We start from the raw sequence: 13,769 nt of genomic DNA on the forward strand, positions 1-13,769 counted from the left end.
AGGTGTGAGCGAGTGACAGGTGTGTGAGTGACAGGTGAGAGTGACAGGTGTGAGTGACAGGTGTGAGAGTGAGTGACAGGTGTGTGAGAGTGACAGGTGTGAGTGAGTGACAGGTGTGAATGACAGGTGTGAGAGTGAGTGACAGGTGTGAGAGTGAGTGACAGGTATGTGTGAGTGACAGGTGTGAGTGACAGGTGTGAGTTATTGACAGGTGTGAGTTAGTGACAGGTGTGAGTGAGTGACAGGTGTGAGAGTGAGTGACAGGTGTGTGTGAATGACAGGTGAGAGTGAGTGACAGGTGTGTGTGAGTGACAGGTGTGTGAGTGACAGGTGTGAGTGACAGGTGTGTGAGTGAGTGACAGGTGTGTGAGAGTGACAGGTGTGAGTGAGTGACAGGTGTGAGTGACAGGTGTGTGAGTGAGTGACAGGTGTGTGAGAGTGACAGGTGTGTGAGAGTGACAGGTGTGAGTGAGTGACAGGTGTATGTGAGTGACAGGTGTGTGTGAGTGACAGGTGTATGTGAGTGACAGGTGTGAGCGAGTGACAGGTGTGAGTGAGTGACAGGTGTGAGTGACAGGTGTGTGTGAGTGACAGGTGTGAGTGAGTGACAGGTGTGAGTGACAGGTGTGTGAGTGAGTGACAGGTGTGTGAGAGTGACAGGTGTGTGAGAGTGACAGGTGTGAGTGAGTGACAGGTGTATGTGAGTGACAGGTGTGTGTGAGTGACAGGTGTATGTGAGTGACAGGTGTGAGCGAGTGACAGGTGTGAGTGAGTGACAGGTGTGAGTGACAGGTGTGTGTGAGTGACAGGTGTGAGTGAGTGACAGGTGTGAGTGAGTGACAGGTGTGAGTGACAGGTGTGAGCGAGTGACAGGTGTGAGTGAGTGACAGGTGTGAGAGAGATCGCAGCTCACTGCTCACAGGCAAGAACCGGGAAGCTCTATCAGGAGTAGAGATGGAGCAGGCCCTGGCCCTGGAAGGGGGGGGCTAGGCCATGTAAGAACTAAGGGGACTCCAGAGACCATCTGGAGTCAAACCCTTCCCTAGGATCCCAAGACATGCCAAAGTCACTTGTCAAAGTCCAGATCAGCTGTAGGAACTCCCTGACATCCACAGACAAGCATCTGTTCATGCCAGGCAGTGGTGGCACACACCTTTAATCCCAATTGTCAGGAGGCCAAGGCAGGCAGATCTCTGGGTTTGAGACCAGCCTGATCTACAGAGTGAGTTTCAGGATAGCCAGGGCTACACAGGGAAATCCTATCTCAAAAAAAACAAAACAAAACAAAAATTATTTTATATGTGAATATTAATACCTGCATCTATATGTTCAATTTGTACATAAAGTGCCTGTAAAAACCAGAAGAGGGCATTAAATGCCCTTGGATTGGAGTTACAGATGGCTGTGAGTTAACGTCTGAGTATTAAGGACTGGACCCATGTCCTCTGCAAGAGCAGCAAGTGCTTTTAGCCACCGAGCCAGCTCTCCAGGCCCTGGAGGAGCTCCTGTCAAGTGGAGAGGACACCCTAGAAAAGAAACTGGGGTGACCCCATCATTGGCTCCATTGGTTTCTCATGGCCAAGGCCAGAACAAGAGCTAAAACTGGAGCCAGGGTTGCTTACCTTGTACCCCATACTCCGCAGCTGAGGGAGGAGAATCACCCTGGGTTCAAGGACAGCCTCGGCTACAGAGTGAGATGCTATCTCAAAATAAGGGGGGAAGGAGGGAGGGAAGAAGAAAGGAAGGAAGGGAGGGAGGGAGGAGGAAGGAAGGAAGGGAGGAGGAAGGAAGGGAGGGAGGAGGAAGAAAGGAAGGAGGAAGGGAGGAGGAAGGCAGGCAGGAAGGGAGGGAGGAAGCTGAGGCCAATCGCACGGTGGTAAAGGAAGGTTGGGCCCCTTTCAGTTCTCAGCAGAGTTGAGGCCATACATTGCACAAGGTGGGAAGAGAATACAAGGCCAGGTGAGAGAAAAATAGTGTACAAGCCCAGTCTCAGCAGCTTAATACACATACATGCAGACACACCTACACACACACACACACACACAACACATACATACACAATATACACATATACCCACACACCCCTACACACATTTACACAATACACACACTCAATAGACACATAACCCCATACACCAACACATACTTACATATACACACTCAATACACACATACACCCACACACATATACACATACACACTTACACAATATACCCATACACACCTACACACACAGAATACCCACATACATCCACACATCTATACACATTTACACAATACACACATAACCCCACACACATTCCCACACATACACAATACATGCATAAACCCCCCACATCCACACACTCAATACACACACTCAGTACACACACAGCCACACACACATTCTCACACACTTACACACATACGCAACTGTGGCCAGCTCTTCACTGCTTATTCAGAGCCGACCTGTCCTCATGCCTGCTGTCCACATCATCCTCTGCCTCATGGACACCACCATTCTCGATGACAGGAGAGAGGTGTGGCCATGCTGAGTGTGGCCATGCTGAGTGGAGTCAGGGAAGATGAAGCCAGTTTCCCCCTGAGGAAAAGGCTTGCAGATTTAGATTTACCTAGAGCCAAGGTAAAGAGGGAGAGGCGGCCACTGCGGTATTATTTCTCAACAATAATATTAATAACAGCATAACAATAAATCAACCAAATAAGACTCCTGGGCTAGACATTGCAGTTCTTGCCTTGAATCCCAATGCTTGGGATGTAGAAAAAAAAAGATGACCATGAATTCAAGGGCATTCCCAGAAGCATAGTGAGTTTAAGGCCAACCTGGGCTACTCGTGACCCTGTCACAAAACAAAACAAAATAATAACTAAACACAATGACAGGATCAAGATCCGGCTAGAACCTTCAATAGCTCCCATTGCTAGAGGCGGTGTGGAGGTTTGAAAGAAAATGGCCAAGAAAGAAAGAGGCCATATTGGGAGGTGTGGCCTTGTTAGAGGAAGTGTGTCACTGTGGGGAGTAGGCTCTGAGGATTCTACTTTGTTTGTTTGTTTCCGAGAAAGGGTTTCCCTGTGTAACTGCTCTGGATGTTCTGGAACTCGCTCTGCAGACCAGGCTGGCTTGGAACTCACAGAGATCTGGCTGCCTCTGTCTCCTGAGTGCTGGGATTAAAGGTGTGTGCCTCCACCACCACCTGGCAGCTTTGAGGCCCAGTGTGCTAGTTTTATGTGTCAGTCAGATTTGTTTCAGCCCAGTGTGTCAGACTTCGTGTTGCCTGCAAGATGGAGCACTCCAGCTCTGGTACTATACCTGCCTGCCAGCCGCCATGACCATCCCCATGATGACAATTCGCTGAACCTCTGAAACTGTAAGTCAGCCCCAATTAAATGTTTTCTTCATGAGAGTTGCTGTGGTCATGGTGTCTCTTTACAGCCATAGAAATCCTAACTCAAACAGGCAGAAAGACCAGGTCTTTAGTTGAGCCTGTTTCCCCTCCCAAAACTAGCTCCTCTCCCCAGCCCCCTCGTAACCCCTCTTCAACACATGCACGCCCACATTTTCCTCCATATTTGTACAACCTGTCTGAACCTTCCTATAGATTCCTGGAGGGCAGGAACTGTGTCTGAAGCACCTCTGTGCCCTGCAGGATGCCTGGGTTGCATTAGACTAAGCATCCCAGTATACCAGCCCCTCTTTCCAGCCTCCCAGTGACAACCCTGATCATGTGTCCATCAGCACACACCAACCCCTCACTGTGTGTCCATCAGCACACACCAAACATTGCAGTCGAGGCCACTGCCCAGAGTCCTCTGAGATTTCTCTGCCAGTGTCTGGGCCCAGCCTGAAGCTGACTGGGACACACCCAGTCGGCAGCTTGGGCCTGGATGTGTCTGTATCCCTGGTGCTGTCTTAGCTCTGACTTTGTCACTGTACAACCACAACAGGTCTCCACCCTGGCTTTGGTTTCTCTATTCAAAATGGGAGACCGATTAAATCAGTGCTTTGCAACTTAAAAAAAAAAAAAATGCAGTGGGCCTTTTCTCAAAGGACATCTAAAGGAGCCTTGGCATCTGCGGAATCAGCTCAGGCTGTGTTTGACACTGCTGGCTTCTGCCTTGCTTTCGCTACCGAGTGGGTGTCTTAGGTGTCTATTATTTTGTTGAAACACCTTGACCAAAAGCAACTTGGGGAGCAAAGGGCATATTTCACTTATACTTCCACATTGTAGTCTATCACTGAAGGAAGTCAGGACAGGAACTCAAACAGGGCAGGAACCTGGAGGCAGGAGCTGATGCAGAGGCCATGGAGGGTGCTGCTCACTGGCTTGCTCCCCATGGCTTGCTAAGCCTGCTTTCTTACAGAACCCAGGACCACCTGCCGAGGGATGGCATCACCCACAATGGGCTGGGCCCTTCGGCGTCGATTAATAATTAAGAAAATGCCTTACAGCTGTTAGATATTATGAGACATTTTCTCAGTTAATGCTAACGTGTGTTGAGTTGACATAAAACTAACTGGCACAGTGAGCTAGACTGTCTGGAGCATCAGAAGGATCAAAGCCTTCTAGAGAGCCAGTGCTACACCAACTCTCGCGGACTCTCGGCCATGCTCGGGAAAACCCTACTCCAATAGGTTATCTGGAATGCCCTTGAAAAAAGGCATACCAGGTGGCCAGACAGTGTTCCTGAGATCCCAAGAGGGACCAGCACAGGTCAGGGCATCCACCCCAGACATAGATGCGGGGTGTCATTTGGGTTACATGATTAAAGTCCCACCCTCATCCTGAATCCTGGGCTGCGGGCCAAACTGTGCTGTGACCGCAAATAGACAAGGTTGACCTAAAGCTGCCCAGGACAAAGGCCATCCAGGACAACAGGCACTGTGTCCAGGGGACCTCCTCCACTTTGAGAGCCTGAAATACTAATGCATAAGTAGACTCCTGTACACCCAGCTACCCTACTATGCTGGCCCTTGGCTCTCCTGCCTGGTTTCTGAGGTCCAGTGTGTAAAGGCCAGATCCATACACACCATGACCTTTGATAGATGATAGTCCTTCCCCTTAGGCACTAGGCTAGCAAGGTACAATCTCCCAAAGTGTGGGTGATGGGGGAGGGCCCCGGCCCAGGCCAGCCCAGGGGGCTGGATTCTGGCTACAGACTCTCCACTCATCAGTACAGCCGGTTCCACCTTCAGAGTCCAAGGGTCCACGTGGCAGGCAGGTTGAGCTGTGCTACACACTACAGAGGGGTATCTGGGGGTGGGCAGCATGGGCTTTGAGGAGCTCCTGGACAAGGTGGGTGGCTTCGGGCCCTTCCAGGTGAGGAATCTGCTACTCATGGCCCTGCCCCGAGTGCTGCTGCCCATGCATATCCTCCTGCCCGTCTTCATGGCCGCCGTGCCCGCCCACCACTGTGTCCTGCCTGGTGCCCCTGCCAACCTCACTCACCGGGACTTGTGGTTGAAGGCCCATCTACCCCAGGAGCCTGATGGCAGCTTTAGCTCCTGCCTCCGCTTTGCCCATCCCCACGCTCTCCACAATGCCACCTTGGGGGCAGAGGTACACAGCTCTGGGGAGCCGGAGGGAGAACTTTCCACAGTGCCCTGCTCTCGGGGCTGGGAGTACGACCGCTCAGAATTCTCCTCCACCATTGCAACTGAGGTACCTGAGCCCAGGGGGTGAGGGATGCGTGAGTGGGGTAGGCTTGTTACTGCCTTGGGGGTTGTGTGTATGTGATAACTGCCTGTGCTCTGAGTTTTTGCTTGCCCGTGTGCAGAGCATCTATGCATATAAAGCCCCCAGTTGAGATCTGGGCTTGGACTGAGAGACTATCAGCTATAATTCACTGGGAGGCGACGAGGGCAGGGGAGGGCTAAGGTGGCTCAGGGTTGGAACAGAAAGCTGAGAAGGATGTCCTTGCAGCAGGAGATGGAGAGACTACAGAGGCCTCTATTTGTCCTCTCCCCCTCATTTCCGGGCCCAGGTCTGAGATTTATGATTCCTCCAGAGAGGGGGGGGAGTCTGCCCAGGGAGAGGAAGACAATGCGATTCCTGGGCGCAGTGATGGTCCAGGGAGAGGCAGTCTTCCCGTTCTGATTCTGAGGCTGCTAGCCAGGGGTGGGGTATCTTCTGGAATGTCAGAGTTGCTCTGGAGCCTGGAGAGGAGGGCCTGGTGCTGGCTGGAGAGGGGTTCATTCACACAAAAGGCTCTTCCCTCGCCTCTCTGCAGTGGGATCTGGTGTGCGAGCAGAGAGGACTGAATAAGATCACATCCACCTGCTTTTTCATAGGCATGATTCTGGGGGCTGTGGTGTACGGATACTTGTCTGACAGGTGAGATGGGCCCAAGGCAAATAAGGGATTAGGCTGGGGGCCTCTCACCCACGTGCTGGGAAGCCCCAGTGGGACCTGGCCTTACATGGCTCTTTGCAGGTTTGGCCGGCGCCGGCTTCTGCTGGTGGCCTACGTGAGCTCCCTGGTGCTGGGCCTGGCATCCGCGGCCTCGGTCAGCTATGTCGTGTTTGTCATCACGCGAACTCTCACTGGCTTAGCCCTGGCTGGCCTCACCATCATTGTGTTGCCACTGGGTGAGGCCGACAAACAAACGTGGGCAAGGCCTGCAGGCCTGGTGGGAGGCAGTTAGAGTGAGACGGGCCCATCTGGCCCTTGCTAACTGTCTTCCTGTCTCGGATGACTCTGGGTCTAGAGCTGGAGTGGCTGGATGTGGGACACCGCACCGTGGCTGGGGTCATCAGTACCATCTTCTGGACGGCAGGTGTGCTGTTGCTGGCACTAGTTGGGTACCTGATCCGGAGCTGGCGGTGGCTTCTGCTAGCTGTCACCTTGCCGTGTGTCCCAGGCATCATCAGCATCTGGTGAGAACTGCAAGTAGCAGGGAGGGAGAGATAACTAGAGACTAAGGTTCTAAAACAGGGGCTGGAGAGGAGGCTTAGCTGGTAACAGCATACACAGAAGGACCCAAGTTCAATTCCCAGGACACCCATCAGCATGCAAATCCAGCTCTGTGTAGCCCTGGCTGTCCTGGGACTCACTCTGTAGACCAGGCTGGCCTCAGAAGAGATTGACCTGCCTCTGCCTTCCAAGCGCTGGTATTAAAGGCATGTGCTACCCCCACCTGGCTACAAGGTAGCTTTTAAATTAGGCCTGAACAAAGAGTTCATGAGGCTGGGCAGTAGAAGACTTGGGGGCAGAGGACTGCCTGCCTGTGTGAGAACCTGGGTCTATCTTAGCCCGGAAGCTCAGGAGGGGGAGGGGGAGGTGGCTGCCAGGCTGGCTTCTGGCTGAAGGTCCTCTGGCTTCTCCCCTAGGTGGGTACCTGAGTCTGCACGGTGGCTTCTAACCCAGGGCCGTGTGGAGGAGGCCCGAAAATACTTAGTCCGCTGTGCCAAGCTGAATGGGCGGCCTGCGGGTGAGGACAGTCTGAGCCAGGAGGTGAGGGTGTCACTGTGTATCAGAGTATGAGAGAATGCACAGGGGTAGGTGGAGTGGGTGTGTGTCTAAGTGCCCCTTCTCCTGGGCCCATCATAGATGACTAGAAAAGCTGTTGTCCCTTAGTGGAGAGTGCTTGGCTTCAGAACAGTCTCCCCGCCCCGAGGCGCGCGCGTGCGTGCGTGTACGTGTGCGTGCCTGCGTGTGTGCGCGTGCGTGAGTGCATGTGTGCGCGTGCGTGCGTGTGCGAGCATGCATGTGTGTGTGCATGTGTGCATGTGCGTGTGTGTGCCTGTGTGCGCGCGTGCGTGAGTGCATGTGTGCGCGTGCGTGCGTGTGCATGTGCGAGCGTGTGCATGTGTGCGTGTGCGTGCCTGTGTGTGCACATGCGTGAGTGCATGTGTGTGCGTGCCTGCGTGCGTGAGTGCATGTGTGCATGTGGGTGCATGTGTGCATGTGCGTGCCTCTGTGTGTGCACGTGCATGAGTGCATGTGTGCGCGTGCATGCGTGTGCGTGTGCGTGTGTGTCATCCGTGTGTGCTCCCTCCCCCAGTACTGCTGAGGAGAGACACTGAGACAGAGTACACCGGCTTCTGAGACAAGCTCTCATGTCACAACCTTGCTTTCTCTCTCACCAGGCCCTGAACAAAGTGATCAGCATGGAAGAGTTGCTCCAGAGACCCTCATACTTAAGCCTGTTCCGAACACCGCACCTCCGGCACATCTCATTGTGCTGCATGGTGTTGTGGTGAGACAGGGCTGAGTTGGGTCTGATGGAGCAGGGTGGTGGAAAGAGGGGCTGGGACTGACAAAGTTGGGGTCAAGGGTGTGACTGGGGAGGGTAGGAAGGCCACCCATGCTCTTGTGGGCAGGCAGGGGACTCTGCCACAGGTCCAGTGTAGTAGACAGCAGGGACATGTAGGCTCACATTTAGGCTCTGACTATGTGACACTGATCCTTAACTATTTTTGTGAAATGAACAGCTTGCTGTTAAGTTCCATGTCACGCGGTTGCTACTAAGATTGGGGGTAAAGGCATTTTGGCCACTGGTAACCTACTTGGGGATTGTGGGTGGGGCTCCTGGGCTGCAGGTGTGACAGGAGAGGCCTGGTCAGAGAGGGCCCTTGAGGAGCACTGTAATTCTGTTCAGGTTTGGAGTGAACTTTTCCTACTACGGCCTGGTTCTGGATGTGTCTGGACTGGGACTGAATATCTACCAGACACAGCTGCTGTTAGGAATTACGGAGCTGCCCTCCAAAATCATAGTCTACTTCCTCGTGCGCCATGTAGGACGCCGCCTCACTGAGGCTGGAATGCTGCTGGGTGCTGCTCTGACCTTTGGCATCAGCTTGCTGGTATCTTCTGGTGAGCAGAGGTCTGCCAGTTTGGCTCTGCCCTGGGCCAAGACTCTGTCTCACACCCTGGGAGTTCCTGGCATCGTCCCTTCACTGCAGGAACCCTTTTCTCTCCAGGGACCAAGGCCTGGACCACTACGCTGGTGGTGTTGGGCAAAGGGTTTTCTGAAGCTGCCTTCACTATAGCCTACCTGTTCACCTCTGAGTTGTACCCGACTGTGCTCAGGTGAGTTGGGGTTCCAGGAGACTGTCCTGCCTTAACAAAGGCATCTGCGGTCACATACTGCCCTGGCCATTCTTTAGCTACAGCCAGATACTCCATGGTTGTTTGCCCAAGTCTTGGAGAGCACAGGGAATTTTATATTCTGTACTGGGTGACTTTGGGTCACCCTTTGAGTCAGTCTTGTGGGGAATTCTTTGAAGGAACAGTCCCAAGAACACCCACCCTGCCCGCCCACATGTTGCAGGGCCCTTGGGGATTTTCTCTGGGCACAAGGCCAGGGGCTTCCCCTCAGATGCCAGTGCCTCCGTAAGCTACAGACCTCCCTTCCACACTAGCATCTTGTAGCTTCTTGGAGTGGTCCCTGATTAGCACTGTCAGAATAGGGGTTCCATCCTCTGGTGGGCACTGGGTTAAGAGCCCCTGGTCTGGGCAGGGGGGTGAGAAGCCTGTATCAGGGGCTGCCAGCCCAGGAAGGGAGCCTTGTGACACATGGGCCCCTCATCGTCTCTTGAACAGACAGACAGGACTAGGACTCACTGCACTCATCGGCCGGCTAGGGGCCTCCTTGGCCCCACTGGCAACGTTGCTGGATGGAATATGGCTGATGCTGCCCAAACTTGTTTATGGAGGAATTGCCCTGCTGGCTGCCTTCACTGTACTCCTGCTGCCTGAGACAAAGATGTCACAACTGCCAGAGACCATCCAGGATGTGGAAAGAAAGAGGTGTGTGTGCATGTGTGTGGTATGGTGAGTTTGAGTGCCTAAGCCCGGCACTTGCGATGCAAAGGGGATGCCAGCTGCACAACTACACTTGACACCTGCACACGTGTACACATGTGTTTCAAGGTGTGCATAAAGTGTGTTCCAAAAAGCATGTATTGAGAGTGGGCGGTGGGACACACGCCTTTAATCTCAGCACTCAGGAGGCAGAGGCCAACCTGAGCTACAGAGCTAGTTCCAGGACAGCTAGGGCTGTTACACAGAGAAACTCTGTCTCAAAAAAACATTGTATATACCTTTATGTTTATACAAATGTCTAAGAAGAGTTACACATGTGCACATTCAGCTATGCCTGTATGCCAATACGTCTAGATAGGAGTTTCTGACTTGTGTGTGTGTGTGGGGGGGGGGAGTGTGCTTGTGTGCAAGGAGCTGGGGCAAACCCTGAGCCAGCCCTTGTAGGCTCCAGGACTACACTCCATGTTCCTGACCCCTCCTTCCCCATTGTCCTGTCCAGTGTTCAGGAAGAAGATACGCAGGTCCGGAACGGAGACTAGAGACAGCCCTCCGCAGGGGCTGGAAACAGCCCTTCAATGAAGAGTGCAGTTGCCACAACAGGACATGCCCTGGCTGCTGGAGAGTCTGTAACGAGATGCCTCATGGGTTGGGGCAGCATTGAGACCTGAGGTCCCGGGATGGGAAGCCACTGACCACCCTCAGCTCTGACTCCAGCTTTGCCACCCTCCCTCTCCCAAGTGGCTAATGAAACTTCCTAGTAGGAAGGATTGATTTTCATGCTCAGACCAAACAAGGCGACTCTAGAAATGTTGCTAAAGGACAGTCCTATGATTATCTCTAGTACACACAAGGCTGATGGGTATGTTGCCTATGGTGCAGGGATAAGATCTGCCCAATTCCAAGGCTGGGAATAACAGATGGAGCTTCTTGTTGCCATGGCTACTGGTGCCCCTGCCCCCCCCCCATTACTGTCTAGGATTCATACCTAAAGAATTGAAAGTATGAGAGTCAACATTTTATTAGAGAAACCAGAGCTGAGACTCAGTAAATGACCCAGCATTGCTGAGAGAAAGAACTGGGAAGCCAGGAGATCGCCATTCTAAGTGGGGTAGCCCACCCAGATAGGAAAGAGGAAGCAGAGAAATCTAGATACAGGTCTACCTTAGAGCCTAGGCCCAGGCCCCCAGGATTTCACCGTCTTCCTCCAGAAAGGACTAGGGAATTCCAGAGTTTCCATTGGACCATGAAGGGGTGGGAAGCCAGAGTTAGGATGATCACTCCCATGAATGGCTCATTTAGGTCTTATCTCCACTGGACCATGAAGGAGAGGGTGGGAAGCCAGAGTTAGGATGATCACTCCCATGAATGGCTCATTTAGGTCTTATCTCCACTGGGTCATGAAGGAGAGGGTGGGAAGCCAGAGTTAGGATGATCACTCCCATGAATGGCTCATTTAGGTCTTATCTCCACTGGGTCATAGATGTAGCAACCCACATTGCCAATGTTCACACCTGAAGGAGAAAGCCCGTCACCAAGGACTTTGGTGGAATGGACGTTGGGATGAGGGCTGAAGGGAAAGGGAAGGGGCCTGGGATGTCTGACCACAAGGGAAGTTGTCCACACATTCCCATAGGCCCTGATACTTTAGGCCCAGTGCCTGGGGTCATGTTGCCCACCTTTGGGGCCAAACAGGTATCCATAGCAGGGGATGTGACAGTAGGGTATGCCGTCATGCTGGAACACAGAAAAAGACTCTCCTCAGCCTGCCTCTCTTCCCACCTCCAGACTCCTTCCTCAAATACAACTTCCATCCCTGCCCTCCTCACCTCTGCGTGGCTCCCAGCAGTCAAGGTCTTCCTGCAACGCTGGCACCTCAGGCAGGGCCGGTGCCAATTTCTGCCCAAAGACATCACCTTCTCAGCTGGTGGTAGAGAGGAGGGATAGCTCTTCCATCCTGGGGACAGGGCAAGGCCAACTCCCTGCCTGACCAGCGCCCCGCACCTCTCCAAGCTTTCCCTTGTCGCTTACCAAAATAGACAGGGTCTCCACATCCAGGACATAGTGAGGTCTCCCCAGTGAATGTCTTCGTGTAGGGAAGGCCTTTAATGGGAAGAGGCCCCAGCTAAGGCTGTGGTAGGGGCCAGTCCCTAAGCAGAGCCCTCCAGCCCCTGCCTGTTTGTGGCACTGTCTTCTCCCCAAACCCATTCATCCCCACATCACACCCCAGGCATCCATGAGTTCAAGACTCGTCATTTTCATTAGGGACCATCAGCTTCCTTGTCACCCTCGCGTGGCCTCGAGAACCCACTGGTCCCACGTTTCAGCAGTGGCGGTAACTCAATCATGAGGGAACCTGAGCTGATACAGGAGCCGGGCAGGGCAGTGGTGTCAGGTGTTGGGGAGCATGGCATCACTGCCCACTGTGCGGAGGATAAGGAAGGGACAGGGGCTGCGGACAGTCTGAGGACCTGGCCCATCCTAGTAACCGTCACTCTAGGTCTTTCCTTTTACTGCCCTGGCCAGGGAACAGGCCCAGATTCCAGGCCAGCCTTACTCTAATCCGGGTGTCACTTGCAAAAACGAGGATCGTGCTATCTGCCCAGTTTACCTTTTAAACTCAGCTCACACGAGAGAACGGAAAAAAACAAACCAGAGCCACAGACAGGATTGCCAAGAGCTGTCACAGGCCGGGCGGTGGGCAGGGGAGGGCAGGGAGGTGGCGGCTTCTGGGACGCAGTGCCTACCGCAGCCTGAAGAGTCGGGGGAGCAGAACAGCTGAAGCCCACCTTCACTTACTTTTCTTGGCCTGGGGGAGGCCAGCCCTTGGCCTAGGGGGGCTAAAGTTGCTGGGGCTGAGGGAAACGCTGCTGGCAGAGGAGGGAGCTGGAGGACTGTAGGGATAGCAACCCACACCACCAATGTTGACCCCTGCAGAGGGAAGACCCAACAGTGGAGGTCAGGCTCCTAGCCACAGGGAGAGCTCTGTGGCCCCTGGCCCCTTCTAGGCTGGGACTTACCTCTAGGTCCAAAGAGAGCCCCATAGCAAGGCTTGTGGCAGTATGGCCTCCCGTTGTGCTGGGCACAGGCACAGGCAGAGGGAAGGGATCATTCAGGGCCAAGGGGCCTGCCTCTCAGGCCTTCTCAGTACTGGCTATCAGGTCAAGTGTGTGCTCTAGTCTGATGGGTCTGATGGGGTGGGTGGTAGGCTAGCGTGTCAGAGCTGCCACTGTGGTCTATAGGTTGAGGGTATGGGTGGAAGACAGCAACCGCTTATCCCTCCCTCAAAGCCGTGGGCCAACAGCACCACCGAGACACCCAAATTTTGACTATGAGACCCATCAAGTGGGCAGCCCCTGAGGGTGTCTTCTGAGGGTGCTTTTGGCAGGTCTCCAAGGCTGGCATTGGGGTCTATCGGGTTGGGGTGTGTGGTAAGAGGGCTGTCACCCTGGTCAGGCCTCACCTCTGCATGCCCGCCAGGGGACAAGATGCTGTGGCAGTGCTCACATTTCAGGCAGAAACGGTGCCAGTTCTTGCCTATGGAGCTGACTTTCTCAGCTGTGGGGAACAAGGCGGATCCAGGCTGCAGAGTTGAGTGGAGCCCAGCACCAGACGCCCCCCCCCCCTTTGCTCCTTCAGCTTTCTGGGGGAACCAGCCCAGCCAGTCTAGGTCTCTGGAGACAATGAGTAGAGCCTCTTGGAGGTGTGGCGGGCATACTCACTCACTCGCTCGCTCTCTCACTCGCTCGCTCGCTCGCTCACTAGGTGATACAGGGGCCCCGGGGGCTCACGATTATCTTTACTCCTCAGTCCCAGCCTCACCGAAGTAAACTGATTGCTGACACCGCGGACAAGTCCAGCTCATGGTTCTTCATAGGACTGCCCACTACAAACAGCAACTACAGGCACCCGAGCTAAGCCCCGCCCCTTCGCCAGCCCCGCCCACTGTCCAGCCACTCATTGGATACCAAGTACTTAGAGCTGAGGGACTGAGGAGATTATCAATTT

General features: G+C 53.8%; 2 protein-coding genes across 2 annotated transcripts; one reads left to right on the top strand and one right to left on the bottom strand.

The window, feature by feature from the left end:
• The first annotated feature begins 5,239 nt into the window (after window positions 1-5,239).
• On the top strand, window positions 5,240-10,568 carry Slc22a7 (solute carrier family 22 member 7). Its single transcript, XM_051204388.1, has 10 exons — window positions 5,240-5,660; window positions 6,229-6,332; window positions 6,432-6,586; window positions 6,706-6,874; window positions 7,328-7,451; window positions 8,087-8,196; window positions 8,599-8,813; window positions 8,921-9,029; window positions 9,543-9,749; window positions 10,264-10,568. Exons 1-10 carry the CDS (start codon window positions 5,268-5,270, stop codon window positions 10,301-10,303), a joined length of 1,626 nt encoding a protein of 541 aa, XP_051060345.1. The 5' UTR covers window positions 5,240-5,267; the 3' UTR covers window positions 10,304-10,568.
• A 446-nt stretch (window positions 10,569-11,014) lies between these two features.
• Crip3 (cysteine rich protein 3) lies at window positions 11,015-13,661 on the bottom strand. The gene is made up of 8 exons (XM_051204403.1): window positions 13,584-13,661; window positions 13,225-13,319; window positions 12,782-12,839; window positions 12,561-12,692; window positions 11,793-11,864; window positions 11,591-11,685; window positions 11,441-11,498; window positions 11,015-11,275 (listed from the first exon to the last, which is right to left on the bottom strand). The coding sequence occupies exons 1-8, from the start codon at window positions 13,624-13,626 to the stop codon at window positions 11,214-11,216; spliced, it is 615 nt and encodes a 204-aa protein (XP_051060360.1). The 5' UTR covers window positions 13,627-13,661; the 3' UTR covers window positions 11,015-11,213.
• Window positions 13,662-13,769: the final 108 nt, after the last annotated feature.

This window comes from Phodopus roborovskii, unplaced genomic scaffold (assembly GCF_943737965.1).
Source record: "Phodopus roborovskii unplaced genomic scaffold, PHOROB, whole genome shotgun sequence".
Lineage (NCBI taxonomy): Eukaryota > Metazoa > Chordata > Mammalia > Rodentia > Cricetidae > Phodopus > Phodopus roborovskii.

Coding starts and splice junctions, on each gene's coding strand:
- Slc22a7 (XM_051204388.1), top strand. CDS start 5,268: ATGGGCTTTGAGGAGCTCCTGGACAAGGTGGGTGGCTTCGGGCCCTTC. Junction 8,197..8,598: donor TTGTGCTGCATGGTGTTGTG/GTGAGACAGGGC, acceptor AATTCTGTTCAG/GTTTGGAGTGAACTTTTCCT. Junction 9,030..9,542: donor TTGTACCCGACTGTGCTCAG/GTGAGTTGGGGT, acceptor TCTCTTGAACAG/ACAGACAGGACTAGGACTCA.
- Crip3 (XM_051204403.1), bottom strand. CDS start 13,626: ATGAGCTGGACTTGTCCGCGGTGTCAGCAATCAGTTTACTTCG. Junction 13,320..13,583: donor TCAGCAATCAGTTTACTTCG/GTGAGGCTGGGA, acceptor TGTTCCCCACAG/CTGAGAAAGTCAGCTCCATA. Junction 12,840..13,224: donor CCCCTGGCGGGCATGCAGAG/GTGAGGCCTGAC, acceptor GCCTGTGCCCAG/CACAACGGGAGGCCATACTG.